Source organism: Megalops cyprinoides, chromosome 2 (genome assembly GCF_013368585.1).
Source record: "Megalops cyprinoides isolate fMegCyp1 chromosome 2, fMegCyp1.pri, whole genome shotgun sequence".
In the NCBI taxonomy this organism is placed as follows: domain Eukaryota; kingdom Metazoa; phylum Chordata; class Actinopteri; order Elopiformes; family Megalopidae; genus Megalops; species Megalops cyprinoides.
Window position 1 is genome coordinate 25,147,193 of NC_050584.1, and position 19,583 is coordinate 25,166,775.

General features: G+C 47.6%; 1 protein-coding gene across 1 annotated transcript; it reads right to left on the reverse strand.

Moving 5' to 3' along the window:
- Positions 1–1,031: 1,031 nt before the first annotated feature.
- On the reverse strand, positions 1,032–19,582 carry LOC118770629 (cadherin-20-like). The gene is made up of 11 exons (XM_036518394.1): positions 19,367–19,582; positions 15,260–15,554; positions 14,329–14,448; positions 12,512–12,679; positions 10,730–10,917; positions 10,052–10,305; positions 6,269–6,405; positions 5,264–5,385; positions 4,519–4,636; positions 2,833–3,084; positions 1,032–2,212 (listed from the first exon to the last, which is right to left on the reverse strand). The coding sequence occupies exons 1-11, from the start codon at positions 19,580–19,582 to the stop codon at positions 1,710–1,712; spliced, it is 2,373 nt and encodes a 790-aa protein (XP_036374287.1). The 3' UTR covers positions 1,032–1,709.
- Position 19,583: the final 1 nt, after the last annotated feature.

Here is a 19,583-nt window from a genome sequence, read left to right on the forward strand (position 1 = left end):
GTACTTTATCAAAGACACTTTGCAAAAATTAGATTTGCTTTTTTATTACCAAATATACAAAAACTATGTACATTCAAATACGCTTAGCATGTCTGACACCATGTGCTGTATATTTCAAGTAGCTTCCACCCACTATAATATTTGATCCGTACCATCCTCTCTGAAGGACGACTGTTTTTTTTTTCCTGTTCCCCTTCGTATTTGGCTTTCTCACGCTGAAGTTTAGCTCGAAATTTGGCACTTTAAGCAGATTATTGGACCAATGTCTCTTCCCAGAGCCTGCAAAGTTTTCAAAGCTGCGCAGTGGAGGGTAGGGAGAGAGGGGGGGGGATATCTGCCGCTGTCATAGCGAGGTTTGTCTGAGAACATCGTGACAGTGACGATCTGCTGTTTTTTCACCCTTGGAAGAAGAATGACATGATCTGAAGAGACAAAGCAGACATGAACAAATGTAACTTTTTTTTACATGTGTCCCTGCTTTTTGTAGTACCTCACCTCATCTTACCCTGGTAAAATGACATTGTGGGATGAAACGACCTTTGTGAAAATACTGGCTCGTGGTACGATCTGTGATTATGTAATTGTCTTTTTCACTTGATTACAAATGCTCCTGGTGTTTGAAAGTCTGCACAACTTCAGGGCTGGTGTATAAAAATGGCAGCAATTTTTTGTAGGTCCTGCAGAAGATAGGTGTTTGTAGACGTTTGCGGTAAAGTTTGTTGTTTCTCAATTTTTGTTGTCTCCTCCTTGCACATCAGATTAACAACACAATAAATGGAGATGGGATGTGTCCTGGGGTGTTTTAAAAGTCCTTAACAGAATACATTAAACATATCAACCTTAAAATCCACTCGGGATTACGAATTTTAAACTCCTCCCCATGTCTGAAAACACAACATACGCTGGGAAAGCAAATTAACATTTAGATACACATAAAAATGGAATATCTATTATACAGAATTACAATACTTATGTTACAACATTAGGTTTGATCATAATTTTTTTTCTTCTGTTCCACCTGTGGCCTTGGATGTAGGTCCGTTTTATGACTTCCTTCAATAATTTATAAAAAAATATAAATACCGCACATGAATAAATAAATAAGACTGCCAGACAATGAGTTTACAAAGGAGCTGGGTGATTGACTGTTTTCTACAATGACAAAGCAGGAATAGGAGAGATCTTCAGTCTCCTCGATCCTGTCCCTAAACTTGGTTGGGATGAACAGAAATTCTCCTCTTTTTCATGTAGATGGGGCAGTCTACCTAGGAACAACCATATGTAAAAAAAGTCCTCTCCTACTGAAACAAAGTTTGAAAAAAACGAGACAGTGTCCCAGCGCTTCCAACCGCTGTTTTTTTTTTTCCGAGCTTTGAGGCGGAGGCTTGAGCAGGCTCTCTCAGAGGGTCCGTGCTCATCCCAGAGGATCATGGGTAATCTCCAAGCCAAAGAGCCTTCTTATGCAGCTTGCTCGCCGGAGAACAGCACATTGAGGCACTGCCCAGCTTTGAAACGCCTCCACCAAGGCGCTGTGGTCTCTTCTTCAAAAAAGATACGCTCAGGCAGTTACCTCAAAAGGTTCGCTGTGCGTCTGAGGGGGGCGGTAAGGGTAGCAGCTGTAGGCAGCTGGGCAATCAAAGGCAAGCGGATGAAGCCTCCTCGTTTAAAGGCCGGAGAGCGGGCGGAGAGGGCCGGGTTGGCTCCGCCCGCTACCAGAGCGGGGCGTTCGCCTCCAGCACGCCGTACATCTCGGCCAGCTTCCGGAAGCGGGGCCCCCAGTCGCTGAGGTAGTCGTAGTCGTGGTCGGCATTGGAGACACCCGATTGCAGCGAGCTGAGAGACTCGGCCACCGAGCCCTCGCCCTCATAGGCGTACGTCTGGAGTGAGTCGTAGGGCGGTGCGCACGGGTCCAGGTCAGCCTCGTACAGCTTGGCCAGCACGTAACCATGCACGTTGCCGTCGCCAACACCCACACATGGCTGCGGCACGTAGCGTGACAGGCTCTCGATCTCCGGCAGCATGTCCTGCCGGATCTTCCCCGCGTGCGCCTCACGTGGGTTCCACATGGCGGCGATGTCGAAGGCCTCCGTGTCCTCCTCGCCACCGCCCTCGTCGTCGTAGCGCACGATGTTCTCGTGGACGTTCTCCTCCTCATCCGACAGGTACGGCTTCTTCCGGTGGTTCCGCAGCGACAGGATCAGCAGGATCATGACTGTGAAGGGGAGCAGAAAAACAGCCAATCAGAGAGGGATTTCCACTGCAGAACATCCGCCCCTCCCCCCACCCCTTCTACCCAGCCATCACATTTAAACACAACCACTCTGTTCCATAAATTAAACAAAAAAATCCTACTCTGCACATTCATGATGAAAAACAGATGAAAACAAAGCTTGCAGTGACATATGTTCTTTTTCCGAATCAAATTAAAGCAATGTTATAATACTTAAGTGGCTACAAATTGCAATCTGTTGCTGTTTTCAGGCTTTGCCGGTAACAGCTCGGCACAGAGGTACAGCGACTGGTGTACAGCGCTAATGCTATCATAAGAACTTGCATTTAATTAGCGGTTAGCAGAATGTGGACTACTCGCAACTGCATGGCTAAAGGAAGGGCTGGGCAGGCTGGAGCAACCCAACTGGCTCCCCCAGCAGAACAATTATGCAGGCCAGGATGTTGATGAGTGTGCCATGGACACAGTGGTAACGCTACTGCAAGAACATGTGTTCAGTTAGCGATCAGCAGGACAAGGACGGCTCGCTAACTAAATGGTTAGCGGAAGGGCCAGACAGGCCAATGCAGCCCGATTGGTGAGTGGGAGGTGCGCTCACTCACCTAGCAGGACGAAGATGCAGGCCAGGATGGCGATGAGCGCGCCGCGGCTCAGGCTGACGGGCAGGGTGTAGGCCTCGGCGTTGCAGGACAGCACGTTGCCGTCGCCGTCGCAGCTGCAGACGCGGATGGTCAGCGTGCTGGTGCTTGTCTGTACGGGCTGCTCGCCATCCGAGATGAAGATGGGCAGGTAGTACACGCTCTGGTCCAGCTGCGAGAAGCCGCCGCGCCGCGTCAGGATCCACGCAGAGTTGTCTGAAGAGTGAGAGAGAGAGGGAGAGAATGAGAGAGAACAGACAGAGAGAAAGTGAGTAAGAGTAAGAGAGAACGAGAGGCTTTTGCTTTTGTTGATATAGTTATTATTATTATTCATCTCTTGTATTATTACTTTATTATTTTTTTGAATTTTCTTTGGCAACAGTTGTAATTATCATGCCAGTAAAGCTTTTTTTTTAATTGGAAATTTGAATTGGACAGAAAAACAGAAAGAGAAAAAGAGAGAGACAGAAACAGGAATAAACTGTGCCACCACCTCCCCGCTTTAATAGCGGGTTATGGTGGTTCATATAATCCCAGCTGTGACTCATGTGTTGTGACATGACATTGCCTCACAGACTGCTTCACCCGCGGTGACTTACATCAGTTACAAGTTCAGGGAAAGCTTCGGATCTGTGCTTACACGCTTGCGAAGCTTATCGGGGCCGGTCACTGGCCCGGCGATCCGCTGCAGTATCGATCTGCCCCGACGGGCTGCCCCTGATCTCTCTGAGAACACCATTCCTTCTCTAGTGCCGCTAACACGACCTCAGTGCATCAAGTGCCTCGCTCAAGGATACGGTGACATTATCCCGGGCGGGACTCTCAAACGCACAAGCCGGAGTTAATAGATCACATGCCCTCGGCGCTTCAGCAGTGTGTATCTCCTGATTTGTCAGCAGTAAAACATGCATGCTGCGGCTGGGGGGATGCTACAGGAAGCCCTGTAAAGCTGGTGGATATATATCCCTGTCCGGAGACTGCCCGAGGCGGCCGACAGAGCGCGCATCCTTAGCCTGAATGGTAATCAGAGCTGGGAGCTGCCATTACAGGAGGGAGTGGAGGAAGGCTGGCTAAGGAGAACAGGTGACTAAGAGGTTCCAGGCCCGATTCCCCAGGTGGGGCACTGCTGTTGTGCCATTAACCTCAATTTTCTGGGTAAATATCCAGCTGTGTAAACGGGTGATGTGTATCTTTACGCTATGGAAGTTCACCAGGCACACAACTGATGTAGTGAGCCCTTTTTAACACGTGTTTTACGCATGACCTAAGACTCCATAACAAACAAAAAATATCTTGAACCTGGGCAGCTCAAGACATGGATGTGCACAGATAAGAATCAACCCAGGGAAAGGGTCTAGTTGGCCATACAATGCATTTATTTATTATCCTCCTGCAGGTCATTCATCAGGCTTGTTAATGACATGCATGCACCCAGCCAAACACTTTCACTGGGTTTAATTTTCAACACTGCTACTTGAGCTTATTTGTTTCTCAAAAAGATTTTAACATGGGATTAAAACTCAAATTATATATTATGTTGAGCTGTAACTGTAAAGTCAAACATGGAATATTTTCCAAGGCAGCAGTGAATCAGTGTGTCTGTGGGTGCAGCCACGACGGGCTGTGGGAGATTACTTCCGCCTCCATTACCTTGGTTGTCTCGGAGGGTAAAGTTGGGGTTGTTGGCGGCCTCGGGTGCCAGGCTGTAGTAGAAGTGCTGACCTCCCAGGGGGTCGTCCGGGTCCACAGCTGTCACCGTCTGAATCAGCTGAGGTCACACAGACACGAGTCAGAACGTAGCAAAAAAGCAGATTTATGGTTTAGTACATATACAGTTCTGGGATATGCGGGCCAGGTTATATTTGACCCTCAGCATCCCTGCCCTATAAATACATAGCAACTGGTCCTCCAGGTTTGGGGTTTTGCATAGGGCTAACAACTCTATCACAGAAAAAATATTTGTTACAGATACTGACACAATATCTCTACCAACCACTGAAAGGTCCAATGTAGACTTGAGCCAATCCAATAACGGTACAACTGTGTCTGGCCACAATCATGGAAACCAGATGCACAAAGGATAGTGTAATTGGAACAAAATACACTACCAAGATCGGAACATATACAATTCCCTTTCAATGCCATGTGGTGTTTTGGTTTGCTGCCAATGTGCAATAGCATGCTGTCTATGTGCAATAGAGATATGTCAGTCCTAATAGTGTCAGCATAGATCGTCACAGCTCCCCTCTCTTATTGGTTTAAAAGCTTCTTAGGAGGAAACAAGTTAGTAATGACAACAGTCCCATGATCACGATGGGTCATCAAGGTCACCCTGAGGGACAGTTAGAAAGCCCGCCCTCTCAGGTAAGCCCCCAGTTGTGCTCGCAGGCTGTACCTGGCCGGCCTTGGCGCTCTCGCAGACGAAAGCCTCGTAGTACTGGGACAGCTCGGGGGGGTTGTCATTCACGTCCAGGACCTTCACCGTGACAGACACGCTCCCGATTTGAGTGGGATTATCTGTGGGAAAGAGAGAGAGAGAAAGCGAGAGAGAGAGAGAAAGAGACAGAGGCTCAGTGCAAAACCCAATAAAAAAGAAGCTGATGAATCACCCATTTACCTCCCGCTTTAATCCCGTTGTTGCTCCTTAGAGTCACGGCGTTGGATGCTTTATTTATTTATTCATTAATTTATATTTCATTTTGGCTTTTACACCTCGCCCCGGGTGTGTTGGGGTGCTCCCTCCGCGAGATAACAATTCCTTTATCCCCTCGTGGCGAGCCGAGATTTGCATACCTTAATGAGCTGTGTAATTGGTAATGGAGACACAATTAACGGGGAGTAATCGCTTTTTTTCGGGATTCATCAATCAGTCAATCATTCCTTCGTGCCGTCTGTCATGTCCCGTGATGGTCCCCTGCTTGCCCTCTGGGGGTGAGGGTGCGTGCTTTACTCTCGTTTCACGGTCACTACCTCACCCTTGGAGTTATGCCTCTCCAGCTCCCAGAGGAGTGAGAGTCACTACAGCTCTGTCCAAAGAACAACCCATTGTGACCTAATTTCACTGCCAGCGAAACCCCTTGAACAACCAACGATCCAGTCTCATCAAAGCCCAATAATGGATCAAGTGAAGTGATTCAATGTTTGTAAAAAAAAACCCCAAAACTTTAAAACCACAACAAGGACCCCCGGAGATGGTCACAGTGGCACTGTGTTGTTGTGAATTTGGGGCTTCATGCTATCGTTGTGATATGAATTCAGGCCTTCACGCCATAGTTGTGGTATGAATTTGGGGCTATAGTTCTGATAGGAGGCTGGACAGTATGCACTTGACTGGTGGGGGGTGGAGTGGGGGCGTGGGTTTGGCGGTGGAGTGGGGGGTGGGGGGCGATCAGGGACGTACTCATCTCCATGGCGAGGATGGTGATGTTGTGCCAGGACAGCAGCTCCCGGTCCAGCGACTGCACTGTCATCAGTGCCCCTGATGTGATGTCGATGTAGAAGTACTTATCCGGGTCACTTGCCCTCTCAATGGAATACCTGCAGCAAAGCGAAGAGGTCGGGAGGGGGGCATGTCAAAATTCGCACTGCTCACCCTGGCACAAATCATACTGTGTGAGCCATTATATGGTGCTTTGAAAGGGATTAATTTTTTCACCTCATATCCAGCCCCTGCTGCAATATAGCCAATGAGCTTCTCATTTATATTGCATTACATTATGTTCATTTAGCAGACGCTCTTATCCAGAGCGACTTCTGGCACAAAAGAACAGAAGTGTATCCATCCAAGTTAAATGAGAAACAGTGTCAGACCAGGCTAACAACACTGCTAGTCCAGTGAGTGTGAGCATAACACTATTCAACCCCTACCACAAATTAATTTGTGCAACCTGACTAGACAGCCTAGAAAACTAACGCACGCTAGGTGCACACACTACCATACATTACAGTCACTAGATCACAGTATCCATACCACATCAGGAATCCTAACTCTCCAACAAATCAAAAATCACTTGGCTTTGATTGTTCTATAACATCACAGCAGGACTCACAGTGAAGCTGTCGCTTGGCTCTTGATTGGCTGTAACAGATGCATGCACACACCATTCAAGCACTTTCTGTCACACATACAGCGCTACATTTGAAGTGAGAATTGATCCTTCAGAGTAACGCCGCCCAGTTTTTACACAAAATCACAGCTTTTAATGAGTAGATTCACTCTAGTCCCTTCTCATTTTAGGATTATAACGAGAAAAAGGCTGCAGCATAGCTCAACACATCTATCAATGCAGTGACTGTGTTTCAAGAAAGATGTCTCTGTTCCACTGACAGTATGTCATATAAAATAAAAAGTATAATGATGTGTGAGTAAAATAGCTCATGAAGTGTATTGTGTGTGTGTGTGTGTGCATCTATGTGTGTGTGTGTGTGTGTGTGTAGATGGGGGGTATGGAGGAAAGGCAAAGAGTTATGAGAGCATTTTGTGGAATTGAGACGTATTCGTGATAAGAGTATCAGAGCATCTTCTCAGCCTGCCAAATTTAATCCAAAACACAAACAAACCCGCGGCGAATGGCATATCTCCTGTGACTGCTGGCGAACTCACTCTGAGTGCAGCTCTTAAACACACCTCTGAGGGGGATAGGACGATTAGGAGGCAGACAGAGGGAGGAATAGGGGAGGGTGGCTGAGACTGTTGTTTTGGAAATTTTGGAAGCACACAGCCCGTCTGCTGCCTGAGGCGGGGAACTGAACCCTGGTCTGTGTGGGTTTAGTGGCATGCTGAGGGAGCCTTGCTCTGGCTCAAGCCCGACCACACACGCCAACATGGGTCTCCCGCTCTGCCAAACTCCCTCACACACCCAGCTACCACCCCCAAAACACCCTGGAAAGCGGCAGGTGCACGCCAAAAGGTCAGCTGTGAGGCAATACAAGGTAGTGGCGGAGGAGATTGGCCTCTCAGAGCCTGCCTTTCTCTCCTTCCTCCTCCCTCCACCTCAGAGGCAGCATTGGCACGGCCTTCACTATGGCTCAGATGGAGGCTTTGATACGTGCTCGGGGGCTCTCTCTTTCCCCCTCGCTGGGCTTGCACGGTGTACCGAGGGCCGGAGGGGGGCCAGCCAAGCCATGACTGGCACGGAGACGACAGGGGAAAGCCCCCTGAAGGGCGGCTATAAATATCCCTCCTCTATCGCAGAAAAAAGGAGACCAGTGGTCTGCATGAAATATAGCATGGCATTGTGTGTGTGTGTGTGTGTGTGTGTGTGTGTGTGTGTGTGTGTGTGTGTGTGTGCGCGCGCATGTGTGTTTGTGCGTGTCAGTGAGAGTATGTGTGTCTGCCAGCGCATGTGTAGAAAAACAGTTAAAATGTAGGCTCTAGGGCTTTCTAGGGTTCTCTATGTCAAACTCGTCATCCTACACACGACCCAACGCAGCCTTTCCTGGTGTGAAATTCTGTTACATGTCACACATTCAATTTCGCACGACACCTACGGATGACTTAAATACAAACACACATGCAAACAACATTTCAGTGATGTAGCCTGGCACTTGAGGGCATCACAGTGGCGTTACAGTACTGTAACAGCGATGGGATGGCGGCTTGTGCTTAATACCACCCAGAGCACCGATCCCCCCTCCCCCTACCCCCATCCCCAGCGAGCTGATTTTCACCTCGAGGAGCTGATGAAATTAGCAATGCAGATAAAGAGTGAGCCGGGCCTCTCTGGCCCCCCGGGCAGACAGCTGTCTGTGGGAGAGATCCTGCCCTCCCCCAACCTCACAGGCTTCTGAACCTCAAAACCGAGACAGGACAGTGTGTGTTTCATGAGCCCGAGACAGAGGGCTGTGTCCCACCTGTGTGTGTGTGTGTGTGTGTGTGTGGGGGGGGGTGCTCCCCCTTGCGGGGACGCGACCTTGGATACGGTTGCCTTATGTCTTATGCCTAACCTTATCACTTTGTGGGCAGCAGTGTAGCATAGTAGTAAGCAGCAGGGGTTGTAACTGAAAGGTTGCTGTCTTGATTCCCCCCGGGGGCACCGCTGCTGTACCCTTGGGCAACGTACTTAACCCACAACTGCCTCTGTAAATATCCAGCTGTATAAATGGATAATATACAAAATTTGTAACCTGTATGTAATTTGCTCTGGATAAGAGCATCTACTAGATGACAATAATGTAATGCAATGTAAAGGTCAGGTATTTGATGTCTGAAATTTGCCTGTTTGATGTCATATTCCCGTTAGGGAGCTGGGGAGGTGGGGTATGAGGGTTATGCATTGAACAGTGTGGCTAAAGGAAATATATCGGTTTCATGCTTCCTTTCAGTAATGCTTTGCAGAAGTAAAATGACCTCACAGTGCATTCAATAGATACATAACATGGTAAATATGGTTTCAAGCTGTTATGGCACTGTGATATAACCTAGCAGCAGTACTCAGCTCCTGAGATATTGAGCATGTCTCTCTCATTATTAAACCTGTGCTGAAATCCCACACAGCCATGCGCATTTATTCAGAGCAGAACAAGGATAACCATCACTATTTACAGGGCAGACTTGCTAACTTCATTGCATCGAGCTGAGCACACATGCTGTACAATACTGCCACCATTAGGCAATGTGGTAGTACTACAAGAGCATCCATTGCACTTTCGTACAGTTGACCTACCAGTGTTACCATTTTAGAAGGCCCCTGGTCTCAAAGTATTATAAGGTGAGTTTAAGTTATAGCTGAGGAATCCAGGCAAAGTCAAAGCCCCATAAGTTTATAATCATAAATGTGGCTCTTAAACTTTCCAAAATTAGTAGTCTCAAAGAATAATTTTCCCTGAGATGTTGCATCATGAAGTTGAGGACCTTTTACCAATGAAGACAGTATATCTTAGCGAGGCCTCTGTCTCCCGTCTGGATGATAATAATACAATCAATTCACTACTAAAGAAAAGTAGTGAGCTCTCTAGATGCAAAAACTCTTCAAATGAGAAATAGCAGCAGCCATAACAAACCATGTCTGTAATCTATTATTGGAGCAAGATATAGTTTGTACTGAAAAGTACTTGTTGTTGTTCTGTGGCAAAACCTACCAGGATAAAAATGTTTGGTGTTTTTTGGATTCGGACATGTCCCTCTCCCCTCCGATGCCGGATCCACCTCCCCTCTCCCAGCACTCCCTGATCCCCTCCTCACCTGATGGAATTGTTGGCCACGTCCGGGTCGCGGGCGGAGACGGTCTTGAAGACGGTGCCGATCTCCAGGTCCTCGGGCACCTCCACGAAGTAGAAGGGGGCGGCGAAGTCCGGGGGCTCGTCCACGTCCTCCACGCTGACGTGCACAATGGTGACATCACTGAAAGGGCCGCGGCTCAGGAAGCGGGGGTCCAGGTGTGTGTTCGCCCCCTCCACCTTCAGCGTGTAGCTCCGCTTGCTCTCAAAGTCCAGCCGCTGGGCAGGAGACAGACATTACATTACATTACTGTCATTTTGCAGATTCTCTTATCCAGAGCAACTTACAGTTACAGTTTTATCCCTTTAAACATATTTACCGAGGCAGTTGTGGGTTAAGAACCTTGCCCAAGGATACAGCAGCAGTGCCCCAGTGGGGAATTGAACCAGAAACCATTCTGTTACAAGCCCTGCTCCTTACCACTACACTACACTGCTGCCTCAGATGACTCAGCTATGAGAATTTGCACAGAGTGTGCACTGAGCAGAAGGCTGGGATTCCAGCAGAGCCGATAGATTTATCCGTGAAAGCACAAGCTATGTTTCTGGTGAGAGCTGCAGTCTCACAGTCTCACAGACACTTGCTAAACAGGAGGCAGAGTGTGCAGATCCGGTTTGAGCCAGTCGCAGTACGTGCCTCTACCTTTTTGATGGTGATGATGCCGAACTGGTTGGTAGGGTCCGTGCTGATGTCGAAGGAGTCCCTGCCGTCCCCGTCGATGATGGTGTACCTCATCTCAGCGTTGATCCCCTCGTCCCTGTCCTTGGCTCTGATCCGACCCACGACCGAGCCTACCGGGGCAGACTCGGGAACGCTCATCTGATAGAGCTCTGGAAGAGAGAGATAGACAGATGGAGAGGCAGTCAGACAGACAGGCATAGACAGACAGACGGGTGGAGACAGACAGACATACAGACAGGCATAGACAGGCATACAGAAAGACAGACAGGCATAAACAGACAGAACTGAGAGCACAGAGACAGACAGACAGACAGACAGGCAGGGACAAACAGACAGACAGACAAACAGGCAAGCAGAGACAGACAGACCAACAGACAGGCAGGCAGATATAAATAGACAGACAGACAGACAATCAGGCAGAGACAGACAGACAAACAGGCAGGCAGGCAGGCAGGCAGGCAGAGACAGACTGACAGGCAGACAGACAGACAATCAGGCAGAGACAGACAGACAGACAATCAGACAGGCAGGCAGAGACAGACAGAGAGACAAACAGGCAGACAGACAATCAGGCAGAGACGGACAGACAGACAGACAGACAAACAGGCAGGCAGACAGACAGGTAGACATAGACAGACACAGGTGATTACAGCGTTTGACTCATTACTCATCTCATTGGTTCAAATCCCCGGGGTGGACAAGATGTTGATTATTTGGACAAAGCACTGTTGATCTGTGCCACTGCATTAATGTCACTCTCTTTGTTTTAAATATAGGAGCCGCCACTTATTTGCACTTAAATAACATGGTCAATGTAGTTTTAAATCTGAGCAAAAGCCAAAACCTTCCCAACTCAGCTAAGGAACAGACTGCTGTCAAGTAGGGTCACCCAGACCCCCTTTTGTCCTCTAGGAGGAGCCAAACTCTGTCTGACCTTTCACTGCACAAATCCCTCTCATCACCGAACACCACGACCCTTTTTTTTTTAATTAATTAGAGCTGTGTTTTCACGCCTGACTGAAAAGGCAGTCTTCTTGACCAAATGAGTCCTGTTGTTTTTGTTGTACTTTTTGGAAGTACGACAAAGTGTGGAAAATGTGTGTGTTGTTGTGTGTTGTAATTCTTCTCAAATCAAATGCCTCAAATGTATGATCATTAACAACTACATATTAGAGGAGGAAGCTTTAATCATAAACACTGAAACAGCCCATTTCTTTTACTACAGACATGTATCAGTAGTGCTGTTAATATGCCATATCATCATTAAAAATAAAAAAATCTGACAAAAATATTCCATATTATATGATTGTCTAAATGGCTCACAAAATCTTTTTTTTCCATAGTCGTGCATGTTCACATCACTTCCATCTGAAGAGTATTGGCCAACTGGCTAAAAACCCAGCTTCAGTCAGAGCTGTTTCAAATAGGACAATAAAGACCACAATCATCAGTGCTGCTCTTTTCGAAACTATCCCAGTTCTCTGAATTGCAGCACAGACACAAACAAGCATTCGTACATTGTATGCGTCAGACGCCTGCCCTCCGGTCCTTTCCCCACTAATGACCGCGTCTCTCAAATGATGATGCTAATTGGGTCTCTCTCCCCGAGGGTCGGATCACCAGTTGGGATGACCCCAGAGTGTGGTGGGACAGAGAGGAGGAGGAAGAGGAGGAGGTGCGTTATTCACAGAGACAGAGTGGGGCGGCTGGCCGGTGGTGGGGAAGGGGGGATGAGGTACTCACTCTGGGCGAATTTGGGCGGGTTGTCGTTGACGTCGGTCAGGGTGATGTTGAGGGTGGTGGTGCCCGCCAGTCCCCCGAGCTGGCCGCCCATGTCTTTGGCCTGGATGATGACGGAGTAGTTCTCCCTCACCTCGCGGTCCATGTCGGGCAGGGAGACCCGGACAATGCCTTGGGGAGGGGGTCAGAGAGAGGACAGGTCAGCTACAAAACTTGCTCATTAGCCCCCCTGACCCACCCCGAGCGGGAACCAGTCAGAGACCAGCCCAGTCAGAGCAATGTGCCAGTGAGCAGGTCAGCACAAGAGCATCGCTCCAGAGGTCTCAGTAGGGAGGCTGTGCATGACAATATCCTGCCTCGTTCTTCCATCTCGTACTGTCCCTAATGCATTTGTAGTCCTCAGTGACTGAGAGAACCAGTGAGAACCAGAGGACCAGAATGGCAGATTCATGTATGTTGGATGTTTAACAGAGACAGCTTGATAGTATGCAACTAGTAATACTGTCGATGTTCTGTATATTTGATTAATCTGTCTGAACATGTGATATGTGAGAGGAAGGAGATGACAGGAATGCTGGAGGAAAAACTTTTAGTTGGCAAGTTTGCAAAAGCCTAGCATGGTAGTATGTGGTAGTTACAAGCTTTGCTCAACAGGGCGGTCTGTATCTGTGGCTGCTGTAGCAGGCCCAGTGTGACTTTAGCTGCACATGTTAGAATATGCAGTTCAAGCCAACTTAATTATAATAACAGCAGCAATACTACTCCTCCTCCTCCTCCTCCTACTACTACTACTACTACTAATACTACTACTAATAATAATAATAGTAATAGCAAATGTATAGCCGAGGATTCTTGGGAGTAGTGTCAAAAGCAGTGCTTCAGTGACACTATTTCCATGATCTTTGTCATTCCTTATAATGGCCACAAGGGGGAAACATTGCCCATCATCATGAGGTCATTGCGCCTCTTGGTGCATCATTTCAGCAGATGCATGTTTAGTAGGTCTTGTTGAAATGTTAAGTACGAAAAAGAGCTAACTCTACGCACATTCTATCACGTTCATTGCTTAGAGCAACTCCCCTCTCCTGTGATGAACAGAGATGTATAGAACTGCCCTCTTTAAATGTACGTGATATGAAACTTCAGAACAGAACAGAATTGTAGTCTGATAATTGCTATATCACCTTCCATTAGTAGATGTGCCATGCAGTGCTTTATGTTAGCAGAACTCTCTTTAGACTGTTAAAGCATAATGGTATCATTCTGTTTAGGGGGTCATTGCACAGAGCATTATGACTAGATATATTTAGCTCCTGCATTTCATCCATCCTCTGTCTATGAGGTTATGAGCACCTTCTGCATCTGCCTTACAGTGCATGCTCTGTATCAGACCACTCCCTTTCAAGAATTTCCATAGTGAGCCAGCAAATGAGAACACATATATCTTAAACAATGGCAGAACTGAGACAGAATTATCAATGTGGAACACCCCAAGCTCACTATCTGGTCCATGTATAAAGAATCCGAGGCCTGCATTTCTTCCATGTTTTGTATATGAGGTTATGAGGAGGTTCTGTGTCTTTCAGAGCACTCCCCCTCAAGACTGTTCATAGCAAGCCAACACATGAGAACACAAATATCTTAAACGATGGCAGAGACAGAATTATCAACATGGAACAACCCAAGCTCACTACCTGGTCCACACATCAACAGTCTGAGGCCATTTCTTGTCAGCATAGAACTTTACATATCATGACAGCAGCGTCTGTGATGTGACAGCTCGCTGAGGTCGGCCCATTTTTGGGTCCTCCAACGCATACCTGTCCTGGGCTCCACGGAGAAGTAAGGCTGGCCCTGCAGGATGCTGTACACCACCCTGGCGCTGTTGCCGTAGGTGGGGTCGTCAGCGTCAGTGGCTGTCAGCTGGATGACGGACGTCCCTGAGTGAACAAGTGAGAGAGAGCGAGAGAGAGAGAGGACTTTGTGAGTGCATTGTGATTTTGAAAGGCCGGAATAGTGACTGACACCCGTGGAGGTTTTGAGAGCGCTAGCTGAGGCACGCTGTGATGTTGTAACTGCCTCCTTCATGGAGAGAAGCACTGACACAGCTACAGAAGTGGTTTTGATAAAAAGCTGTTTACACGAGTCTGCTGCCGTCAGTGCGGCCCTCTTTGCATCTGGAAATTTAAAGGGAGCTGTTACAGATCATTGGGACGCGCACCAGTGGGGAATCATCATAGTTTTCACACACATGCAGACACACAGACATGCCCCCACACACAAACACAGGGGTGCTGTATTTGAATCCACAATGAAACATACAACTTACAGAAGAGGATTCAAGTGTAGCATCTCTAACTGCTGATGTGCCATGTTTCCTTGTGTTTGCTAGCAAATGCACGATAATAAATTGAGGACTTAACTCTCTACTCTCTTCTAATCTATCACAGACCCATATATCCTCGCCTGTTCTGTGTGGGAAGACTTAAAATAACGGCTGAGCAATACCTTGTGTTTTTCTTTCTCCTTATTTAGACCTGTCACTTTTAGACACGCACTTCAGGATCAGACTTGGGTCTTTTTTAGCGTGTGAATAGAGAGTACAGAGCAGAACTGCAGAGGATCCCGTTATATGTTATAAGACAGAGAATAAAGGGGTTTCAGTCCTCTCCTACAGACTGGCACACCTGTGGGGACTCTAAACACACACACACACACACACAGATGTCACAGCAACAGTTCCGCCCTTACCTATAACTGACATCTCTGGCACGGTGGCATGGTAGGGCCCGTCCAGGAACTTGGGCTCGTTGTCGTTGATGTCCTGGATCTTGACAATGAACTCGGACTCAGGCTCCAGCGGCCGGCCCGTCTGCCTCTGCAGGGCCTGGGCCCGGAGCACGTACTGGGCCTTCACCTCGCGGTCCAGGCGCTGGATGGCGTGGATGTCGCCCGTGCTGTCGTCGATGGTGAACATGGTGCCCGCCCCCTCGCCCGACAGGATGTACTTAATGGAGCCGTCGCCCCGGTCCATGTCGGAGTGCAGCTGGAACGCACAGGACCACACAAGGAGGTCACTATCAAGGGGCACCACACCGGCAACACAGAGAGACTCAGACAAGGACATCCTTATTGAGGAGGCCTGGGACAGAACACCAGGAACACAGAGAGATTCAGATAGGGAAGTCCTTATCACAGGAGCATAGAATACAACAGGAGGAATGCAGAGTGCCATACAGCGAGATCCTTATCAGAGGGGCACAGTGAATACAGAGTAGGATATAGGGAGATCTGTATCGATGGAGCACAGGATTTAACACCAGGCTAAGCCCCTTCCGCTCCACTGTTTCAGCTCACTTGCAGTTGGAGCGGATTCTCTTCACACCGGGAGGTTGTGGGCTACGCTGTGTCACATCAAAGGCGTGACAAGACCGCAGGGTTGAATATCTCAGAGGTTCAAAACTCCCAGCCTCTCTGCTTTGGTACTTGACATTACAGAAGTCTCCGGTAAAGGCGACGACACTGGGAGTCGTCGAGGTACAAACCCGGCGACTTTAAAAGCCTCGACAGGCAGGATTAAGTGGTGCAAATTCTCCCTTTGCCGTAATCCTTCTTTTTCTTTCTCTGCTGACCAATTTACTTCTGTCTTTCAGGGGTGGTTTCATATGCAAACCTTTTTTTCTGGAACCAAAAACACAAGCACGTTGCGTAATCATTTTTCAATTTGTCTGAAGAGGTTCTTTTTTTCTGCACAATAAGCACGCTACCGTCCTCCATGTGAATATGCTGAAATGATACCAATTAGATCTTCTCTTTGATGAGAACTCAACATCGGGAGGCAAAGAGTCACGCAAGAACATGCTGTTTTAAAAAAGTGTTTTTTTTCGCCGCTCGTAAGTAGTCTTTTTTTTTTTAAATAATACATGAAATTAATCATCGCTCTGCGCCGCGGAACGAAGATGAAACTGCGATCTCATTTCACCGGTTATTATTTTCAGCATTAGCGCTATTATTACAGTGATCCGGAGCCATTTCCTTCTCATATTCTGTCTCCGTCTTTCCCCCTTCTCGGGCTCGGCAGCGAGGGGGCTAAATGATGCATTCTACACTGTCGAGTTCGGCGCGGCATAAATACTCCCGCTGCCCTGTTGTGCGGATTAGTCTCTCGGCTCATTGTCATAAATATATCTTGGTCCACGCCGTCTCCGCGTGTTTGGGAGGTGCGACGGCAAAGCCATCAATTACCCACCTCCTTTCAGCCTGTGCAGGGGTGAACCCTAGCCCGGAATACTAAGTTTGCATAGCATACTACCTCTATAGAGAGGCGGGGGTCTTGTCTTATTCCACAACGCCTCTTGCATGCTCTGTTCAGAACTCCCTCTGCAACGAAGGACGAGGTTGTTTCTTCCTCTCGGCGAGTTTGACCGACACAGTTCCCCTCTCAAATCAGATTTATATACTCCATAACTTTTCAATTATTAAAAGTTTTTAAGTATAGGATGTAAGTTTTTCAAAGGTTATTTTTTAGAATAAAAGTTCCACATAACCGGGCTTCTTTAAAAGCATGGAGCTGTGGAAAAAAATGCATTAGATGCATTGCTTTCACAATAACCTGCACTGACACTTACTTGCAGATGCTTTTGGTGAGCAAAAACCAGCAGCATCTGCTCTCAGTGGTGGACTTCATGTGAAGGCCATCAAGACCATCAATTTGTCTGTGCACTGACATTGCTGGACTTGACAGTGGACTGACATCAAGGTAGTGAGTTAGCGAGACAGATGAGATCACATTTCAGTATCTCTAAAAGAAAAAAAAAAAAACCTAACAAACATATAATAGTGTATACATTATTTTTGGTTGGGGCAGCAGGGGGCATAGTGCTAAGGAGCAGGGCTTCTAACTAAAAACGTACTGCTGCTGTACCCTTGGGCTAGGTACTTAACCCACAATTGCCTCAGTAAATATCCAGCTGTATAAATGGATAACAAGTAAAACTGTAAGAAACTATGAGAGTGTCTGCCAAATGACAATTAGGCAATGGTTTGAGCATTTTTAAAGGACATTTTAGGGGTAGTGTGTTTTATCTGAGTGTTTCGCAAGAAGTCCTGGATTGAATATGTTTTTGAAGATCGTCAGCGGCCATGGGAAGCCACACCTGAGAATGTGGGCATTGAAGAGTGTGTGGAAATGAGCTTCATGCGTTACTGATGCTGCAGCTTGGCCATGTTTTGCAGGCTTCAGTTTGAGTTGCATTCTCAGCAGCTACAGAGCAGTATCAATGAAAAGTCTGGAATCAGATTGCTTATCATCCTGAAAAGATGCCTCAGGTGAAGAGCAAAGATTTCAGCATTGTGTTTTTTTTCCCCCTCAGATAACATTTAAGGTCAGCGCAGAAGGGCAGCATCAATAATGAACTCACTTTGAGATTAACAATAACAACATTTAAGCATCCGGCTCCAGCTTGCACAGTGGCCCTTGCGGTGACATTTTATAAGATGTTATGTATTAATGCCTTTTATGAGTACATTTAATTATGGTCCTCGGCTTTACAGCTGACCATAAGTGATGTTCACTGCAAAGAGCAACAGATTGCAAGGATTTTTTATTGCCCAGTCATATTTCCCAGAGATGCATGCGTTAGGTAACCTGTCTCTGTATTGCCAACATACACGGTGCATGAGTTCCCTTAAGCCCCTTTCACACATGCACTGAAAGCCGGAACGTATCCGGCCCTTAGCTGGAGGAGCTGCATGTGTGAACGCAAATGTCCGAATAAGTCGTACCGGACATGTGACGGACTTCTTTCTGCCAGCTCCCTGGTAAAAGTCCGCCTCATGTCGGAGTGAGCCCATGTGTGAACAGAGCAGGAAACGTTCTGGAGAATCCACCGTGAGCGAGTGGGCGTGTTGATGACGTTTCTGTCATGCGACTGGCGCGAAACCTGAAGAATACAAACATCTGCCTTGTACTCTTTTCCACGCACCTGTACATAGATTTCCACTGTTTCATTGACATTGCGGATGTCCAAATACATGCTATTTTGAGTCCAATGATCATTAAAGAGATAGTTAGATAGATAGCCGCCCCTCACCTAAACCAAAGCGGAGTATTTCCTGTAGATGAGAACGCGTCTGTCTATCTCCTGTTGCGTGCTACATGTGTGAAAGGGCAATTCCGGCCAAGTTGCGGACCTGATTCTCCGCACTTTGTACGGAGTTCATATGTGAAAACAGCTTTAGATTGTCCTAAGTAAATCAAAGCTGACTCCAACACTAAGTCTATTTGACATCTCGCTGAGAACTAGCCGCACACATTGTCGGGTGTAGAACCCCACTCAAGAAAACCATCGATTGAAGTCTTTCGTGGGAGGGGAGACCTTTTGGTCTAGGCGGGGGAAACAGTGACCGGAGCTCCTTGAGGGAGTGTGAGTCCTCCATTAGAGGCGGGTGTAGCAGGATGGGCGCTAGCAGAGGGAGCAGATGAGGGACTAAAAGCTAAAAACCAGATATTTTTATTTTTCTCACATCTCTCTTACCCCCTGATAGCTCACATCTCTGTTACCATCACACCTTTCCAATGTACTAGACCCTTCAAGCAACATGACACCACACTTTACTAGTATATCCATCCCTTGAAACAACATGACATCATACCTTTGCAATGTAGCCATCCCTTCTACCAATGTGACATCATACATTTTCAATATACTCGGCCCTTCAAACAATGGTACATCACACCTTTCCAATGTACCCACCCCTTGAAACAATGTAACATCACACCTTTCCAATGCACCCACCCCTTAAAACAATGTGACATCATACTTTTTCAGCACCCTTTCTACCAACATGACACCATACCTTTCCAATGTACAGAGGCTCCAGTCCTGTGTACTCCTCCAGGACGAAGAACTGGTTCCAAACCCAACCCCTCTTCGCGCGGCGGAGCAGCTCCCCCCTCTCGTCCCCGATGCCGGGACGTCGCATCAGCCCCTGCACCTGCCACTGCAGGAGATGGACCGCCAGGACCAGGGTGGCCACGCGGGGACCCAACGCCAGAGCAAATCCATCCCCCATG